The sequence below is a fragment of the Xiphophorus couchianus genome, chromosome 22, assembly GCF_001444195.1.
Source record: "Xiphophorus couchianus chromosome 22, X_couchianus-1.0, whole genome shotgun sequence".
In the NCBI taxonomy this organism is placed as follows: Eukaryota; Metazoa; Chordata; class Actinopteri; order Cyprinodontiformes; family Poeciliidae; genus Xiphophorus; species Xiphophorus couchianus.
Genome location: NC_040249.1, coordinates 21691511 through 21711456, shown reverse-complemented (window position 1 = coordinate 21711456; position 19946 = coordinate 21691511). Strand labels below are relative to the sequence as shown.

Genomic DNA, 19946 nt, shown 5'->3' with positions numbered 1-19946 from the left:
GTTTGGGTTTTTTTTACATTATGTAACACTGAGGAGCCTACAACAACAATCCTGTGTATTTTAGATGTGTCTCTCTTCCAGAACAATTTATTCAAGTAATTGCATCACCTCCTCTGCATGCCATCAAGTGCTGGAGGAGCCTGTTAGTAACCCACTTATTCAAGTCAGGTGTGGAAGAAGAAAAACACCAATAACATGGAGGTAAGTAGTCCCTGAGAACTACAACTGCTCTACAATAAAGTGGGGAGGGATGGTGTTTTGAAAGGTACTGGGGGGACACTATTGAATGATTTTTATTTTGATCTTTGCAAAACCCTTAAAATATGCGAGTTTTACATGCAGCTTATGTGCCCACAAAACTCTTGAGTCTTTGTTTATGTTTAGGCCTCCAAAATGCCAATTCATTACAAGTAAGAGTAATGAACTGTACTGATAAAATTGGTCTTTGCAGCCGTCTTACTGTTAACTTAAGATCCATATTGATCCTAAATACGGGTGTATCGATTTATAGACCAGCCGATATCCTTAATTTAGTTAGATCAATGATTGACCAATACTTGCATCGGAAGCCGATCTTAACTGTCTAAGCAAAGGTCTAAAATTCAACCACTGTCCTCTTCTGCTGTACCGTGAGAGAGGTTTGACTGATAGACTGGCCCACCAGGTCATGTCATATCTGAGCCAACGTTTGCAGTTAACAATAGTCACATCACTGTTACCAACTTTCTTGCTATATTTAGTGATATTTCAGACCAAAAAAAATGGTATTGGCCAAAATTGGAATCAGCGGGTCAGGCTTCTTAAAGTTTGGTAATCTGCAGTTGGCCAGAAAACTGCAGTCGGTTCAACCTTAATCCTAAATATGATGTTGTGTATCAAACCTCAGTAGTAAATTACCAAATGGCCAATATGCATCTGTGGACAATCTTTTTTGTAGCGCATCTTTCTCAAGCCGTATATATAAATGTGTTTTGGGTTAATCGTACTTAGAATGGTGACACACTATTGTTTTTGCTTGAATGCAACTGTATCTTGGAATATTTTAGGGTAACCAAAACAGAGACAGAGACATTGAAAAGAGGAGAGAATCAACAAACAGCATGAGCAAACTGTAATTTGAGATTTAAAAACAATGATGCAAACGGTACATTTTGAATACAAATTCGACATTTTATGTGAACATTACAACATTTCTGGTGGGCAAACTGGTTTCACTAAGAAGATGGAGCATCCTAAAGCCAAGATTCAGTCTACTGACTCCTGTCGATGCACAGGAATAGCAGCTCTACTCTGAAACATCCAAAGCAAGCTCATTTCACCCATGCAAACACAAATCATTTACATTAGTTAAATGCTGTTTGTATAATTTAAAACCACTTTTACCCATTTCAAAAGAGACATGCAGAATACTGTGGTAATATTATTGAAGGATGTCGCCAAACTTAGCATTTGTGATCACCATGGCCCTATACTGTTATGATTACATTAATGTATCACAATAAATATAGCACAGATGTACACACCCTCATAATGCGATTTTGAATAGAACTGCCTGACATGACTGGGACACACAGACACCATAATGTTATATTGTTCATACATAGAGTAAAATTGTTTAGCAGATAACAGTGATTGACATATACCAAATAACATTGAACAAACATGCAACACACAGTCCAACAATTAGCAACACTCACTGCTACACCTGTTGTAGCTAAAGCTTCGGTGCTAGTTCGTTGGACATCATTTGACTCCCGTATTGCTGTTGATTTTTGCTTAACATAGAAATTATGGCTAATTATCAAAGCAACTCTAGTCCACTGCATTTTTGTCACAGTGACTACACTTAGCAACACAGTGTTCCAACTTCCAGGGAACACTGTGCTAATGGGTTTGACCCAGTTTGGCCTTTAGAATTGTCTTTATTACATTTGACATACATTTAGCAAGGTATTGTCAACACTCTTCTAAGATTTTGGCACCAGACATGTTGTAGATTTGTCAGCTCAATATCCAAAAGGAGTTGTGTTAGACTGGGATTCAGTGACTGCAGAGAACATTGAAGTACAGTGAAAAAACTCTTGTCCAAAGAATGATTTGAGCTTTGTTACCTGGTGTTTGATACAAATATATCATAAAGGAATGGACATGCTGAGCAACAATAGTCAGGAAGGCTAAAGTGTTTGTACAACACTCAGTTGGTAATAGGTGTCTGTGCATTCTTAAAAAGTCCTAAATTCATGCATCTAAAATTAAGGTCTTAAAAAATCTTAAATTCACAAGCTGGCTCGTTATTTCCTTTTGTATATTTTCATTTATATTGTTTTTTGTGTGATTTTTCCAACGGGCAGAAGTTTGGGTCATTTCGTTCTGTAGCAATCAGTTTGGATTGAGGCTACCGCTAGCTAGCTGCTAATACACCTTTGCTAGCTTACTAGCTAGCTAGCTTTTTATGCCTATCACAGGTGATGGGGTGAAACCCAACAATAGCGACAACCATGACAAAGTTGAAAATCTTTCATCTTGTCACCTCTAGATTTACGAGAACAAAATTTCACATGCATGCCATTGGTCGATTGGCTGTAGGAGGGCAAGCGACTGTCCCCTCATTGTATAAATTCTGTAGGAAATGAAGGAAAGGGAGTGGCGTCGACCTCCATGTGTCGAACCCTTTAAGCGTAAAATTTATCGCCTGTCGGCCACAACATACACTATTAGTTGTGGCTTCTGGGTCACTTCTGTTGACAACCCATACGAGGCTAGGTGCTTTCTGTTAAAAAACATTTGCATTGTGAGGACAAGAAGCACAAAGATGCTGCCAAGAGCCACAAAACGACTCCAGAAATGTAAAACAAATTTTGCTATGCCTGATTGTAATTCAGCAGGATTCTCAAACCGTCCCATATATTTATAGTTTTTTTGGTCTTAAATTTTATTCAAAGTAGCATTTATGCAATTTTTCTTTCAAAGCAGCATTTGAAAAGTCTTAAATTTGAATCACTGAAACCTGCAGATACTCCGTGGTACTAAAAATGATCACAGAGCATCTGGTATCTGGCCTATTTTCAGAAGCAATGTGTCCAGAAAATAGGCAGTTCTGCTGCAGTAGAAATATTTTTACATTACATTACTGTGTTGGGTTATTGATAGTTTTAGTTGTTCTGATTTTGGCTACAACAACTGACAGTCAGAAAGTGCTTGGCATTTGATTCCTGAAGAACAGCTGGTACATCAACTTGGCAATTTAATCACAAATCATACAGTTCCATTAATAAAAGATTTTGGGTACTTATTAATAGCTAGTAATGGCCAAAAATTGACATCATTTTTTAATGATAAACAGATGAGCAGTTGTCCATATTAAAGTGGCCAGTAAGTTTTTAGAACTTCTTGTTAGACAAGTGCTGTTCATATGCGGTGTTGATCTCTTGCTAGCAGCTCATTAATACTTTGACTCTAAAACTGCAAAAGAGACAATGGCGGACTGGTGAGACAACTCCACCATACTCAATAAAGATGAAAGCCTTAACAAAAACTAGTCTGTGCAATAAACACTCAAATAAAAAAATATAAAAACTCCCAATTCAAAGACTGCTTTGTGCTTTTGACACAAAAAGCTGACTGAAGCTTGCTGCCAAAGCAAACACTGAAAACGGCATAGGAAATCAAAATTTTCTATGCAGACGCCATCGCTGGGCTTCAAAGGAGAAGGCAAGGACAAGATGAAAGCCTGGATGCACTGTGGTTTTTGAAATACACTGACCAGTCCTTAACTTACTGATGTCGAGATTTTTCAATCCACTGCTACATTGAGATTTAAAGGCAGGCAGTTGAATTGAAGTGCCTTCTGACGTGATTCGTAAATAGGAAGTGCGTCAGGGATAAGGAGAAGCAGAGAGAGGCGTATTCAGTATTTACAAGTGGCCTACTGGGCAAAGGCTGAATATGTCTGTTACCACTATTTTCTGCCCCTATTTTAAACAAAATATAACAAACTACTAAAACAGGCCAAAGCACAAAACTTTTCCACAGTTCCAGAGAACAATTAAGGTTCTTCAAAAGTGCCCAGTGCCCTCAAAGGATAGCCAAGACATTGACTAATTATTCAAACTTCTCTTAGTGTCCACAGAGTTTCTGAAGCACACTGTAGCTGGATGACAGACTGGTAATATTCACTCTTAGGGAGAAAAATGACACCTAATGGAAGAAGGCTTGCAGTTACAATGGACACACTTTGTTCTCTGGGATGGGAAGCTGAGCAAAGGAGCCACAGTCAGTTGGAGAGTCATCGGATCTGGGAGACACGGTGCCGCCTACAGGGATGCGGGCTGCGATGGCAGACATTTCCCCTGTGTGACTCTCGGCAGTAATTCCAGGTCGTTCTGTGGTCTGATTCATGTTGCTTTCTGGGATGGTTCCCATGCCGGTGAAATGCTGGATCAGGCATTTTCTGAACTGCAGCAAAAGCAAATAAATATAATATTTAATTTCAAAAGAACTGTTTAAAATTCTCTGTTTCAGACTTTGTGGACTAAGTAATTTATTACAAATGTAATTGGTTTGGCAGTTTCTTTAGAGGTACTGATGGACATCATACGGTTCACTGAAGGTCAACTATTCTTAATGTATAACATTTGAAAGCCTCCAAGATGTTCCAGTCATGATGAAACAGGTTCATCCTCGGAAAGGTTTTCTTTTTTTTTCATGATTTTAGGACATAAAAATGAAGCGATTTTTACTCAATTCTAAGATTATAGTAATCTAACTTTAAGTGTGCAAAAAAAACCAAAAAAGCATCGCACTTAAAACAAGAGTGGAGCCAAAATGAAAAACCTGTTAAAGAAATACACCCCCATGATTCAGTAGACAGTAGAACCGTCTTTACCAGCAACATCTCTGGTAGATTAATCTGTCTGATTTTAGAGGTCTGAACGTGGTGAAATTTGGGTTCTCTCTTTTTTTAGTGTTTTTTAGGTCCCTGATGTCATAAAAAAAAAATTTGCACAGCTTTCTTAAGGTCCCACCTCAGAATTTCAACATTTCAAAGTGTTTGAGATCTGATTTTTTTTTATGCACCATATGCAACAAACATTACACAAACCACAAACAGTCCTCTTACTCCTTCAGTCATTTTCTCATTGTAAGGTGATAAGTTATAGCAGGGTTACTGAAAATAAGTTCTTTACTTCTTTACATTATGCTTACCTACGTATATGCTCTGGCAAACTGCAAAATATTGTGCTTTTACACAGTTGATGATCAGTAAATTGAGTAAATCATTTAGCACCACCTGACTTACATTTCTTCTTAAATTCTACAGAGAGGAAGAAGGGGTGTCCTTAGTTTTTCACATTCAGCATTTAAATTTTCCATAACACTCTCAAGACAATAAGGGCATTAAATGTAACCTTAATGGCAAGATGAGTAACCTTAAAACATATTTATTCTTTTAACCTAAACCAAATGATTTCATATGCATTTGGTATGAAATAATTAAAGCATGTAAAACAGCTATTTGTTATTGCTTGTAGTATTTTTGGTCAGTTATATTTATTCTAACTATTCTATCAATTATAGCTGAACCTGTGGTGCCTTACAAGATGACATGTATTTATTTTATTTATTGAAGCATTTAACTTTTTTTAGGTTTCAACCAGACACTTCAATATTTTTTAGTTGGGTTTTATGTGACACACCAACACCAAGTATTACATAGCTGTTTTACAAATAAAAAAATTATTTATGGTTTCCTTTTGTACTCAGCCCCCTTTACTCTTGCACTCTGAAAGAAAATGTTGAGCAACTAATTTCCTTCGAAATTTACCTGCTTTTTAGAAATTTGACCGGCAAAACAGAGATAAGGGAAGATGGATGGAGCAGAGCTATCCTAGAAGAAAACCTGTTTTAGGCTGCAAAACATTTCAGACAGGAATGGAGGTTCATCTTTCAGCCCGACAATTACCTTGTTTTAGCAGGAGCCCCTTTGTCTACCAATATTAGATTGACCTAAATCTAATTTTAGTTCCTGGCGAGAGCTGAAAAGTGATGTTCATAAACATTCTTTATCCAATATAACTGAGTTTGAGCTTTTTGCTTCGCAAAGGAGAATATGCTGTTCACAGACATACCCCAAAACACATGCAGCTGTAATAGAAACTCCCAATGAAATTTGTGAACATAACATGACAAACTCAACTCAAATCTTTAGCATGTTCTAAATATCTTAACTGTAAGACTAAGTGAGGTGACATTGAGAGATAAAAACCTGTTCGAAACATCTCGTAAAATTAGTTTTAAACAACCTTATGAAGTGATGCGGTCCTAAGATGTTTCATAGTAAGAAACTTTTGACCTTTGTGTTGGCTGAAGTCGTTCACCCACTAAACTATAAGCAGAGTTAGTCATGCATAATGGAAATCTATTTGAAATAATTTCCCTGCTGGGATGAATAAAGTAATTCTATTCTATTGAGCCCACCTTGTTATGTACTCTGGAAGTACCCTGTAGTGGGGAAAAAAAATCCGACTGTTGCAGGTCAGCTGGAATCATATACAGTCATGTGAAGGAAATTAGGACACGCTTCAATAATAAAATAATAAAATAAAACTTACAAGAGAACCTTTCAAACCTGCAAGATAGATTTAAAAAATGCAACTTCTGTTGTCTAAAAACTTAAAACTATCACAAGTGGCCATCATCTCAGTCTGCTTTGGGCTAAAATTACATAAATATATATCAAATCAGACTCACATGTTTATCCTGTTTAAAACTTGGACATTTAGTTTAATATCCTCATTGTTGAAGTGAATGTGAACACCATTGTGGGGTGGAAAGAGCTGCTTTAGGCCTCTAGAAAGAAGCTAACTGCTTTTGAGTCTGGTAAGGGATTTAAAGAGATCTCAAAGGAATTTCAAATCTGCTTTTCCACTTTATAGGAAATAGTCTACAAGAGGGGAGACTTTAAAACAACTGTCACCATGTTCAGGTCTAGGCATTCACTCTGAAACTATTGATGCAACCGAACAATTTCTACAGAAACTCAAAAATATTGGTGAGAATTTATCGTAATGTTTATTTTTTATTGTAATAAAAAATGCACTTAAAAATACACCTTTTATGCAATCCTGTATTGTCTTGCTTGCATAAAGTCACAGCCGAAAAGATGAAGTATTAAATTAAATATTCCATGAAAATAATTTCAGACCAATTTTGAGGCATGTAGGTTGAAGTTTCATATGGATGCTTTGTTCCAGCAGGACCTGGCCAGCTCACCATTATAGAATATTAAATTATTTATTTTTATTATCATTAATCAATTAGACAGGAACAAATTCATTTTTGATGATTTTTGTTGCTTAAGTGCTGTTATTTACATATTTTTTACAGAGTGTTTCCAGAGGTTAGTGGGTCACATGACTCTTAGCACCGTATGTCTGTCTGAGGCAACCCCGTTGAAATCATTTCCTGTCTGCTAAATGCTGTTTACATCCAGTCGAGGTCTTCTTTGCAACCTATTAGAGAGATTCAAACTTTGGGTAATCACATGGTCATCTAGACTTAATGCAGCTATTTAGCAAGAAATGCTTAGCTGTGCGGTCTCAAGACCATTTATGATCTGGCTAAAGTTATTGATATTTTAAACTTCCAAAAAGCTACATGAAAATATATTGCTACGCTCTTTATTGTGATAATGTTTCCTCATATTGCTTTAAAGAGAGCCGTTACCTGTTTGTTCATAAAGACGTAGATAATTGGATTGTAAACAGCGGCTGTTTTGGAGAAGAAAGCCGGGATGGCAGCCGCCCTTGGGTCAAGCTCAATAGTGGGATAAGCTGTGACCAGTATGGAGAAGGCTGCGTAAGGGGTCCAACCCACCATGAACGCCACAATCATCACCACAACCATACGGGTCACCTGCCGCTCGGGCTTTCTGGCAGTTGCCAGACGACCATGAGATACCTGAAGGAAACAGAAACTATTAATGCACTGACGAATTATGTCACCAAAAGGGTTGTGTGCTTTTCTTTTTGCAGAAAAAGTCAGTTTCTAGCCTTTTCTTGGTCATAAACAAAATATCAGCATTTATAAACAGAAACACTTGATGAACATATAAGGCAGAAAGTGTAAAGATACACAAATACCAAGTTTGACTAATTTGCCCAAAATAGACAACATATTTTGGGGCCTATATACGATCGTCTTGCATAGCTGCTGCTCATGGGAATTTGTTCTGGTCTGAATGGGCACTGTTATTTGTGGAGAGACCTGATGACCATGTTCCCTAGGGCATTTTGTAGCAACTGTCTGATTTGGGATCCTCAACATCTGAACTTTGTTTTTTGAAGATTATTTGATTCCATTGGCATTTTCAGGCGACTCCCTACAGGATGTTGATTTCTCTGTGTTCTGAGCCTCACCTGGTCATAAAGGACGATGATTAGAGAACAAGGTTCCAGGGACATGTGACCAAAATGAGCTTCCTCTGTAGTATACAGTCTCATAACTTTCTCCTGATTGTACTTAATCAAATGTCTCAGTTTTGATGAGACATGTAGCTCTGTGCTACACCGGAGACTGGAATTACAAGCGCCACTTCAGCCAAAGTTTTGGAATCAGGGAACATTTCTCTATTTGAAGTGAAGTCGGCAAGACTCTAACCGAGAGGAATTCCCGATCTTGCTTCGCTCCAGCTGGTTTTTCAGCTGTAAAAAAAATTATATATATTCTGCAAAACTGCAATGGAAACACTTTATTAGTGTTATACTAGTCAAGTGAACAACAACCGAATGTTATTGCTGGTGGAAAAGACGAAGAAGATGACAGGAAGTCATAGGAGGATAGCACTGCACCATGTTTTTTAACATTTAACTTATTGCATGAACAATCTTTTGACAGCCTTTCTAAATTAAAGGAAATGCTGCTATTGCAAAAATAACTTATTTCAGCATTAGCAGCATATTGACATTTGTAATGGAGAGGGAGCTACTGAAGGTTTTTCCAATTACAAACTGTGTAAAAAAAAATTATAATTGACTATGCACTTCACAACTGTATCTCTATCATCTAGCACTAATGCTGGAAAACATAACATTAATTCTATGCAGCACCCTGCACACAATGCCTTCCAACTCAGAACTGACCTTTCTGAGCTTCCTGAGGAGCTTCCCATAGCAGAAGAAAATCACTCCAAGAGGGAAAATGAAACAAGTGATGAAGAAAGTGATGATATAACTGTGGTCTGTTATGTTGGTTGAATACCTGTGGAAAGGAAGACAAAAAAAAAACATTGATAATCACTGTAAGCTATTTAGTAGTTTACTGTTACAGTATTTCTTGATAAGGTAATAAGCGGATGCTTGGATCAGCTGCTACTCTAATTGAGTGTTGCTTGAAGAACCAGAAGGCAAACAATCAATTCCCAGCTATGAGACGCTGTGAAATTCAGGAGCTTTTATGTGACTCAAGAGAAACATCACAGTTTGGCTCCTCATTTGAGCTTTAGTTAAATGGAAAATTTCACAGCTGAGACCAATCTCTGTGAACACTTAAGAGCCCTCAGGACAGCAATTTAGCCTAATTAAGTTGTTTCCATAAGAACACCTACGAATCTCTAATGAAACACCATTCAGATTAATTTCTGGGGATCCACCTGGCAGATAGAGCAGCATGATTCTGTGCCTCCATGTGAACAGAAGAGTTGTAGTAAGGCCCAGACCAGGAAATGTTGCTTCTACAATTTACCAATTAGGTAAGTAGACTTTTAGGTGTCTATTATGAGTTAAAAACTCAGTTTTACAGCAGTAGTGTGATGTAGGAGATGTATTTGAATGCACCATAAAAGTGCAGCTGTTTATAGCAGTGGTGTTCAAACTTTTTGCTCCAAGGAATGTTAAATTCAAAGTACTTAGGGCACCACAAAATTTAGCTCTCATTAAAATTTCAAAAACTACTTAATTTTTTTTCATGTTTACCTGTTCAACAATAAATTCATCAGACAATATTTTTTACAAAACAAGCTAAGTTCCTGATTTCTCAGGAAAATCGATCAGTGTCTCAAAGGCTTATCTGGTTGAAGAAAAATACAAACGGCAAACAATTTCCTAATTTTTCAAATTGCATATTGCTCACTCTTTGCTTTATTCCAGCAAATTCAATAAATGGGTGAGCCTCTTAAACTAAATCAAAATATTATTAAAGATGAATATATGAATTTGTATCTTTTTAAACAGTCTTACATTAGTGAAAATTGCACCCTAAAGGTTTTTTGTTTTTAAACGTGTCCAGACCAAATTCAAGCCATTTTTGAATTGTGATCTCTGGTCGTGTCAAATCATTTGCCTCTGCTTCGCACTTTGGACACTTTCATTAGAGATTTCTCCTTTTCAATTTTTTTTTCATATAGTCTGTCCCTTTCAGGCAATAAGTGAGGTTTCACAAAATTTTATTTCTTTATTTTAAACAGAGAAACACTGTGAGGTCAACTCAGTTCTATGTAACCCAATTACCATAATGCCATTTGAACATTTAGCAAGCTATCTTTCTTTGTATGTCGGTTATCAGTGTGAGCAGGCATTGGAAATCAGCTGCAGTACCTGATCTTTCATCAGACTGATTTCAATTAATTAGATATTTACTCTTCTCAATTGGTTAATTGGACAAATTGAGGTCAGTAAAGAAATTAGGTCATCTCAAAAACAGAGAAAGAGCGACGTTTATGTGTAAATTCTGATACTAGGACAAAAAGTTGATCTATAAAAATCAGCTAGAAATTATTTCTATTTGCTAAAACTTGCAGTCTTTATTTAATAAAGTGTAATATGCAATTAGAGTGTCATCTTGATTATTCTTTATTAGCCCCTAATGCATCATCCTTAGTGTGTTGTGATACTGTGTCATATTAGCAGCACCAGGTTCTAAATCAATAAGGTGTCATCTGAGGTACATTTAAGAAATTTTGTGTTAGTTAGATTTGCAACATGGTTTTGTAAACATTAAAAAAGATTACTATTTTGGTATTTGTCCCTCAAAAAAGGCTTTCCCAACTATATGGGGTGTTCTGGCACCATGGATGAAAATTAGCATTTTTTCTAACTCTGGTATATTTTCAACAACATTGTACGTTCGTTAATATGAACTGTCCCATTTAAATATAATCAATCAATATGAATATAACAAATATAGTAGACTATCATAAAGTGTTTCTACAGCTGGAGGGAGATATACATACACCTATGTAGTTTTAATTAGTTCCATCTTTATAATTTCTTTAAATGTTCAAATATTTAACTCTTACTGTCATTAGCAACCCCTGATACAAGCCCTTTGGCTATTAGCTCCTTTGTCTAATTGAGTTAATTAGCACACCACCACGTTATATTTCTCATTAAATGGATTTAATGAGAAATATTAAATATTCACACTGATCTTTTCTACCGTTTAACATATTACAACAAATTTCAATGTATGTTTTTCAAGTTTTATGCGATAGATGCATAACAATGGAATAAGTTTGAAAAGTCGTGCCTGCCTTTGTATTCAGTCCCTCTATGAAGAACTTCCATTCCAGCAGCGAATTTTCCTCCAGGATTGTCAGTTATTTTGCTGCATCCATCTTGACATTAACTCTGACTGAGTTCCCTGTTCCTGCTGCAGAAATCATCCCCACATCATGATGCTGCCACCTCTATTTTAACCGTGTTAGTTTTGTCTCTCACATTTGTTTTGATTGAGAGTCTCATCTGTCAAGAACACCTCCTATCACTTGTTTGATGTTTCCTCTGCATTGAAACATCAATGCATTGAATATTTCTGTCCTGTCTCCAAACAAGACAGAATTTTTTTTTCTTTCCAGTCTTCCATAAAACTCCATAAAGATCTGTGAGGAACACAAAATAGTTTTCTCCAAACCAAATTGTAGTATATCTCTGCAGCCCCTCCAGAGTTACAGTTAGCATTTTAATCCATGGATACTGTTTATAACCAATATCTCCTTTACTCTGCAACTTTCTCCCTGACCTGCTGTGTTCTTTGGTCTTAATGACGCTGTTTGTTCAGTGCTGTCCTCTAAAATCAGCATTTTACTGAGAATAAATGACACCCAGGGGTGCTACACTGCATTATTAGCTGAGTTTTGAAGTCAACTGGTTGCACTAGATTTTATTTAAAGGCAGACCAGCTTAGTCCTTGCTGTTAGCATTAAAGCCAGTTTGGCCTTTACTCTTCTTTGTTTGTAGTTTGCATAAGGGGAATAATCTCTTTTGAACTGTTCTAATCATATTTTTACCATAGATTTCAACTACAAAACTGTTATTTTGACACATGCTCTAGTCTCACACATGAATACAGCTGCAGGACAGATGTGTGGTCTACTCATTTCCAGTGTCAAAATTTTTCACATTAATGAGGTATTTAAATTCACCAGACTGATGATGCTGCAGTACCTGGACCACACACACACACGCACACACACCTCTGAAATCTCTGATCTGTTTTTAACCAAATGCCTTCAGTTGTACTTACATTTACTCTGCTGCACTTATTTTAAAATTACTTGTAGGAGTAGATTTACTGCACTGTAACTTTTGACTTCTTCTTGAGTTATATCATTTTGAAGTAGTGCTCCTCTACTCACCAGTGGCATTATGCACCCAGAGGTGAGCCTGGTCATCCATGTGTCTGGACTCTCCAATGAGAGAGCTACTAATTGTTCTGTGTGAACCGTTTGTTCTCCCACATTGTGGTTTCAGAAAAAAATTCTCCTTTCTGGGCTAGAGGTCAAGACTCGGTTCTTGACCTCTAGCCGTATAGCCGTATGCCTTTGATCAAAACATCTAAATAGCATTATCCAGAAGGCTCCCTGAGGGCAGAGGGTTACAGCGGGCCTGCTTCTCAGCTCCCTTCATGAAGCGCAGTCAGATTGAAGGCCCTGGGCCGTATGCAACATGTCTATTATCTTTATCTGTTTGTGTAGAAGGTATGTGGATAAAAAGTAATTATCTGGAGGGTATTATTAGGCGGAAACCCACCGAAATTAGCTTAGTATATTAAAAAAAGTCCATAAGACTTACTGCTTGTAAAATTCTCCCCAAAATCTTCCATATTTTGTCACAATACAACCACTGAGTTTAATGTCTTATGTTGAGATTTTATGACATACCACACCACAAAGAAAAGTCATTCATAACTGAAAAAGAAAAACAATAATCAGAAAGGGTTTTCAAAATTTTTGCAAAGCAATCATATTTATTGATGCTCTTGTGGAATGAATAAGTGGAGAAAATAGTAAAAACGTAAGTTTTCCGATAATGCTGTCAGTTTTGTTATTTAACATTAATCAAATTCTTATTGCAATAAGAATTATTTCACTATACAATAAAAACCTGTTCCTAGGTCTGAAATATGTGATGAAACCTGAAACTGCAAGTTGTTGCTAGGTAACCAGAGATTGAGTGGAGTTGCTAGGAAACCAAAGAGTGGGTGAGTTTGTTGATTTCACCAAACTTGCTTAGCAGACTATAAGAAGTTGAGCAGTTCACACTTTTTACATCCCCCAGAATGCTGTGCAGTTCTGGATCAGAAGTGAAATTATTGAACATTTATGGGCCGTATTTTCTATTCATATTGATCATAATTCTATCGTGATATATATATTGTTTTTGGTTTATTGCCCAGCCCCAATTACTAGGTATTTATATAGAGCAGGGCGCCCTTCATACAGCTGCCACTGCCCACATTAGCAACAAAATTTGAGTGTCTCACCAGTCGGGCTCGCAGGTGGTTCCGATCTTGCTCACAGTGTATCTGTTCCAGCCCAGAACAGGAGGGAAGGTCCAGATGAAGGAAAACGTCCATACGAACAGCAGGCCCAGGATGGCATGCTTTGCTTGCAATCTAATGTTCCCCAGCGGCCGACAGATCACAAAGAAGCGCTCAAAGGACAGGACAGCCAAGGACCACAGGGCCACGATCCCTGAGGAAATCAGCAACCACAAACACACCGGTGATTAATCTGTGTGATTCAGAAAAATGAGCTCACGAGGGGGTTTCGCATCCTTTTTTGGTCTCTAACACACATGCTTCTGTATTTTTTAAGCAGACATCCCAAAGGTCAACGTGGCTGCGCTGTTTCTGGAAATACTTTAATGATCTGGATTGGGTGGGTTCTGCTGCCTGCTAATGGGGCTAAAAAAGGCAGCCTTTAATTGTGGTAATAAGTCACTCTGAGAGACTGGAGTTAATTACTTATCCCTGTGTAGTCAGGTAGTCTTTGTATCTGCCTAATAGACTTACTGCAAAGGACAAAGGAGGCAGGTGGAAACTGGCTGTTTAATTACCGCCCTCTTTTTAACAAGAGCATCTGGCATAAAGGTACAAGAGTAAAATTAGCGCCATCAATGTCCAGAGCTGTTTTTTTATACATCTTCAAGAAGTTTTCAAACTGACCATTTCAAGAGTGTTGTTTGAACAAACCAACACTGGTTGTAGTTTTACTTTATCACAGCACTGTAGATTCAAATACACTGCAGAAAGGCAGGAAATGTTCAATTAAAGCATTGATTTGATTTTAATCTGGTGTAATTTCCTGATGAGGACGTCCTCCCACCTCTAGGGAGACCTTTCTAAAGGGGAATCAAAAGAAAAGCATTTTTCTCCTCAAAGTGAAAGAAAGAACAGACTCCTACATGAACTATTCAGGTACTCCTGGTTGCATTTATTCTCACCAGATTCCCGTGATCCTGCATTTGGAGCTCCCTATGTGCTTTAGTAAAGGAAGGCCCTTAAGCAAAACCCAGTGAATTAGTTAACCTGGTGATCACTGGGATGGTAACGTACTTATGGCAAGACATGCAGCACAGTGTGTGAGAAAACTCCAGTTGGACTCTGCAGATGATGTGAGCATAACTTTGACTTACTCATGGTGAATCTGTTTTTATAGAGCGCAGCACAAAAGCAAATACTTTGGAGGTGCAAAAAGTAAAAAATTAAGGCAGGTATCTGCTTATTCAGCATTTTGAAAGCTGCTTCTTTACCCCTGAACAATGTATGAAAAATTAACTTTGAGATTCACTAAATTTAGCTTAACCTGAAAGCCTCATCTGTCAAATGTTAGTCCAAAATTGGCATTTTAACAAAAAATGTTAGAAATATTGCCTATTTTTATTAAAGGAATAAAGGATTTTATTTTACTTTTTTCTGTTCCTTTTGGAATTTTACTGAGAATGTGAATTTAGCAAGATACATAGCTGGTATAAGAAAAAACACACTTTTGGCTCACCTTTTACTTTTTCATGCTGCATAGTTGTTGTCTTTTCTAACTTTTTGGCAAAATGACTTTATTTTTCACATGATTAAACTCCAGATTTTATAGTTTGCATGTAAACGCTACAATGATACACCTTGAGTTTAACTTGCTACTTACTTACCATCCATAAAATGTCATTGTTTGGTACATTTTCCATGATAAACCAACACATTAAGCTAAAAACTCAGAAGATTTTCTTCTGAATCATCACTGAAAACTTATAACTTTTCCTAATTTTTTTTTTTTTTTTACATCAAACTAAACTTTCATAATTTTTATAAAATCGTAAATGAACAGCAGGTAATTTAACTTTTTAGAGTTTATTAACAAGGGGCAAATGCTGTGATACAGAAAAGAGAATAGTCACAAAATTCCTTCCTTTTCAGAGTTTCTGTTCAATCAAACAACCTGGAGCACAGTTTATGTTTCTCATGTATTTGTGATAATGCTTAAGAACTAGAACTGGACAAAACTGGCCTTCAGGAACACTGGGAGTCATTATTAGCCTGCAAGCACCTGATTGGTGCGTCCCTTCTACATCAGATGTGAGTCAGTTTAGACTTTCAAATTTTACATGATAACCTTTTCAGTGCATGACTGCTCAAAGAAACTGGGTGAAATTGCTGCACTCAGAAGGTCAACGTTATTATGACATTTTTCACAGATATATACGTCTTGGATTCTTTTTCAAGAAGTTCCTGTTCATGAGCAGGTGACAAACAGCAGTTTTAATGGGATTCTGGGAATCTGTGGAGTAATTAAAGCCATCACACTCACCTGTAAAGCATGTGATCTGAAAGAAAGCTGCAATTCTGATGCTGAGAGGTGTGGAAACTATATTTATCCATCCCTATACTTATAGTAGCCAAAAACTGCAACCACTTTCAAAAAGCAGAAGCTCTTTTATGTGTTTTGCAGAGAAATTTTACCATAAATCTCCCATTTTTGTTACAATCTACAGCATATTACATTATTAGTTTATCTCTGCATCATAGAGACACCAGAATCAGCAGTTATGCTTTGCTAATAACTGAAAAATTAACTTTTATTTTCCTCATTGAGAACTCACACCCTTTTTAGTCTACAAACACATAGAATAGAATAGCTATTCATTTCTGCTAACTAACAGCATGCATGTTGATGCACTATCATTATCAAAGAAAATGCAGCACATATTCTTTATTTTTTTCTGTGTTATGAAAAAGCAAAGTGGGATTGATTAAATATAAAATTAGTAAGTCAAACTTCAAGGAAAATAGGAAATTGGTACCAGGATGGAAACATGATCGGCACATCTCTACTGAATCAGATATGATAAGGAATGAAAGAATTTGCTTAAAGAATGTACTAAAAGGTAAATCTGCCATTTTTTACAGGAATTAATTTCTATTTGAACTCTTTTCTGAGTTGTACCTATTCACCAGAATGTGTTCAAATTCAGTGTTAATGCTGTTCTGGTCATTTCTGAATATGTTAAAGTTAGCTCCAATGTATGTGGTTGGATTCTAATAGTGGAAAAGATTTAGTCCCTAAGTTATCCTAAAGTACTACGTATTTCATATCAACATGCATTCTTTCACTGCTAAAGTCCTTGAACTATCCAACATTAACCCCACTTCTATTACCAACCCTAATAATTTGTTTGCATGCACAAAGTAAACTTCACAATCAGTTCTCTGTTAAACTATATCCACCAACCACAAAATGTCACTTCATTGTTTTTATGTCTTATATCACAGAGATCACAGAGACCAATCAATCTGCCAGGCATTGGAAATAACTTTGAATGATTGACTGATTGGGTTGAGCAGCATAGCAAGATAAAATTAAAATATTTGTTAAACCAATCAAACATAAGGGCTTCCACAATTTTCTAAACACATGAACGCATGTTGGATGCAATTGTTCAGTGAATTAAAACAGATACTAGGATGTTTGCTTTGAATCATAAATGTAATAATATTGTAATTTATTCATTTTCTGATCGATTCAGAGCTACTTCTAACAAGAAATCAGAAAAGAATTGTCTTTTATGAAAAATTGAGAATCAATATAAACCAGAAAAGTCCTGATTGGTGCATCTCTACTGCATCAGCAGAGAATATTTTTGATTTCACTAAATGTCTTTTTTATTAATTTTTTTTCTTAGAGTATGCCTGCTCAAGCAAGCTAAGCGGACTTCCTGAACTCGAAATTATTCTGACATATTTTACAGATATGAATTTCTCATTTGTCCCTCTTTGTAAGAGCAGGTGGTAAAAGTCAGCTTTTCGGGGAATTTTGTTGAAGTTGTCAAACTCATCTGTCCAGATTCTGACCCCTACAGCTGCAGAGTTTGCAATTTATCCGTCCACGGAGTCCAAAAAGTCCAGAACAAAAGTCTAAACCTACCAAAGAAAGTGACGGCAAAGCCCTCCAAGACACAAGCCCACCTCCCGAGGAAGAAGTAGCCCCGGGCGTTTGTCAGGAAACTTATCAGTCCGCCGGTGAGGGACACCAGAAAGTCCGCGATGGCCAGATTAACTATGATGTAGTTGAGGGGCTGTCTGAGCTGCTTGAACTTGAAAGTGACAAACATGACCAGGAAATTTTCGGTCAGAGACAGCGAGGTGACCACGAACATGACAACGGCCAGGACGGTGAAGTTCCACGGCGCGATGTTCTTGATGGGTCCGCTGAACGGGTCGTCGGTGGTGGGGATCTCCGCTGCCACGGTGGAGGAGACCGCGTTCACTGACAGGCTCAGGGTGTCCATTGTCCACACGCGAGGAAGGGACGCCTTAAAGGGTAGAAAATCCCACTTGCTCTTTTTTCCCCATGTTCAAAAACTTCCCTCCGGAGTCGGAGTCACTCCTAGAGACTGTGGCTGCGCCGCGCGTCCTGTGCGCTCCGGCGCTCCGCTTCCACAAACTTCTGCTGAAATCCGGACATCGCAAAAAGCGCCACAGAAAGACAAATCCGCTTGACTTAATCAAACAGTCGCTACTGTAAACGTGGGGCTCTGGAGCAGAAGGTGTGAGATGCGGTCAAAGGCGATGATGGTGCTCGAAGAAGCGATCGGGGAGGCATCTTGGAGGGTCTTATATAGAGGCAGCCCCTGCATCACTGCTGCTGCCCTGAGGAGAAGCGGCGAGGCAGCTGCTTCCAGCTCCTCTTACCTCCGCGTTGATCACAACAAAAAGCTCCTGCTTGAATCCTACATCCCAGTTTGATCAAGACCGGTGTTTCCCCCCACGCAAATGAAATGACCGAGTAACGTTTACTGTCTTTTACTCAAAAGAAGTGGCACAAAAATATCTATTTGACATGAGAATAAACTTATTTTCAATTCAATTCACTTTCTTTATACAGCGCCAACAAATTTCTCAAGGCACTTTGCAAAAAGATTCTAATTGGTCAATTAATGAAACCCAGCAGGTTGCATCAAGTCAGTGAGTCAATTACAGTGAACAAATTAAGAATTCAAATTCAGAAATATTTTTATTGATCCCAAAGGGAAATTGTTATTGTAATCAGAAGTGGTAAAAGTTTTTTTGTTTGTTTGTTTGTTTGTTTTTTGGGAGGGGGGTTTCAAAGAAGTTACTCCAGTAAATGTAACTAGTTGCTACCCAACTCTGGTTGGAACTCATATTAATTAAAAATTCACAATTCTTCCACAAGAGAAATAAAACAAAGTACTGTAAAATGTTTTCCCCCTCTTAGAATCACTGCTAGTTTTATTTTTTAGTGGAAAAAGAATTTTCCAGATCTTACATAAAACTATTATTTAACATAGAAGTATTCTGACTTAGACAAACAAACCTAAATCTAATTGCATTGTAGATAATTCCTTCGAATCAAGATGGAAAATATTGACTCACCCAACCTTGAGGGAAAACATTATGGAACCACTAAAGAATAAAAAAAGAATAAAAATATTTTTATTTTATAAAAATAACAATAACAGTTACTCCTTTGTTGTTCCTCTCTGGCTTTGAATTCTTTGTAGTTTTACTCATAGAAAAGCGCTGCTTTTCGTATCAGTCAAGTTTCAACATTTTTGAATTGCAGGTTTTTAAATTGGCAACCTACATTTCTGTTTTAACTGCGTGTTTTTATTGTTTTTTTTTGGTGAGCAATTTATTATTCATGGGTAATTAGGCACCTCTGTGGACTAATTGGTCACAGTGGACATCCAGTATTAATCAAAATTAGGTTCATTTGTTCCCTTCTCATACTGTTATGGACCAAATACATGTAATTAGATCATGGGGGACTTGAGCCTTCTTGGTTCCTCAACAACCTAAGCAATATCCTTTCAGTTAGCTGTGATTGTTAGATCCTTATTTCAGGCCATGTAAAGTTGTGATGCATCTAAATAACGGATGCTATTCTATTCATGCTATTGTTTGAAATTGGCCGTAGAAATGGTAAAAAAAAAAAAAAAACTTTCCCAACTTCTGTAAATCCATAACTTTCCTTCTAAAATCTTAACTGAGTTCCTTGGATTTTCTAAATGTTCTAAGTGTTGGTCAGTCCATTGTTTCACTCAGTTGTGGTTACTGTTTTGAAATTAACAGGCTTTTGCTTCGTCAAATCAACAGGTACTCCTGAATTTGAGCTCCTTTCAAAATGGGCTCTTTTAGGGCTTTTAGTCACTTTAAAT

The 19946-nt window shown here is 37.2% G+C and overlaps 1 protein-coding gene across 1 annotated transcript; it reads right to left on the bottom strand.

Annotated features, from left to right (window-relative positions):
• Positions 1 to 1088: 1088 nt before the first annotated feature.
• On the bottom strand, positions 1089 to 18484 carry valopa (vertebrate ancient long opsin a). Its single transcript, XM_028005969.1, has 5 exons — positions 17693 to 18484; positions 13759 to 13969; positions 9141 to 9258; positions 7726 to 7959; positions 1089 to 4455 (listed from the first exon to the last, which is right to left on the bottom strand). Exons 1-5 carry the CDS (start codon positions 18054 to 18056, stop codon positions 4219 to 4221), a joined length of 1164 nt encoding a protein of 387 aa, XP_027861770.1. The 5' UTR covers positions 18057 to 18484; the 3' UTR covers positions 1089 to 4218.
• Between the last annotated feature and the right edge of the window lie 1462 nt (positions 18485 to 19946).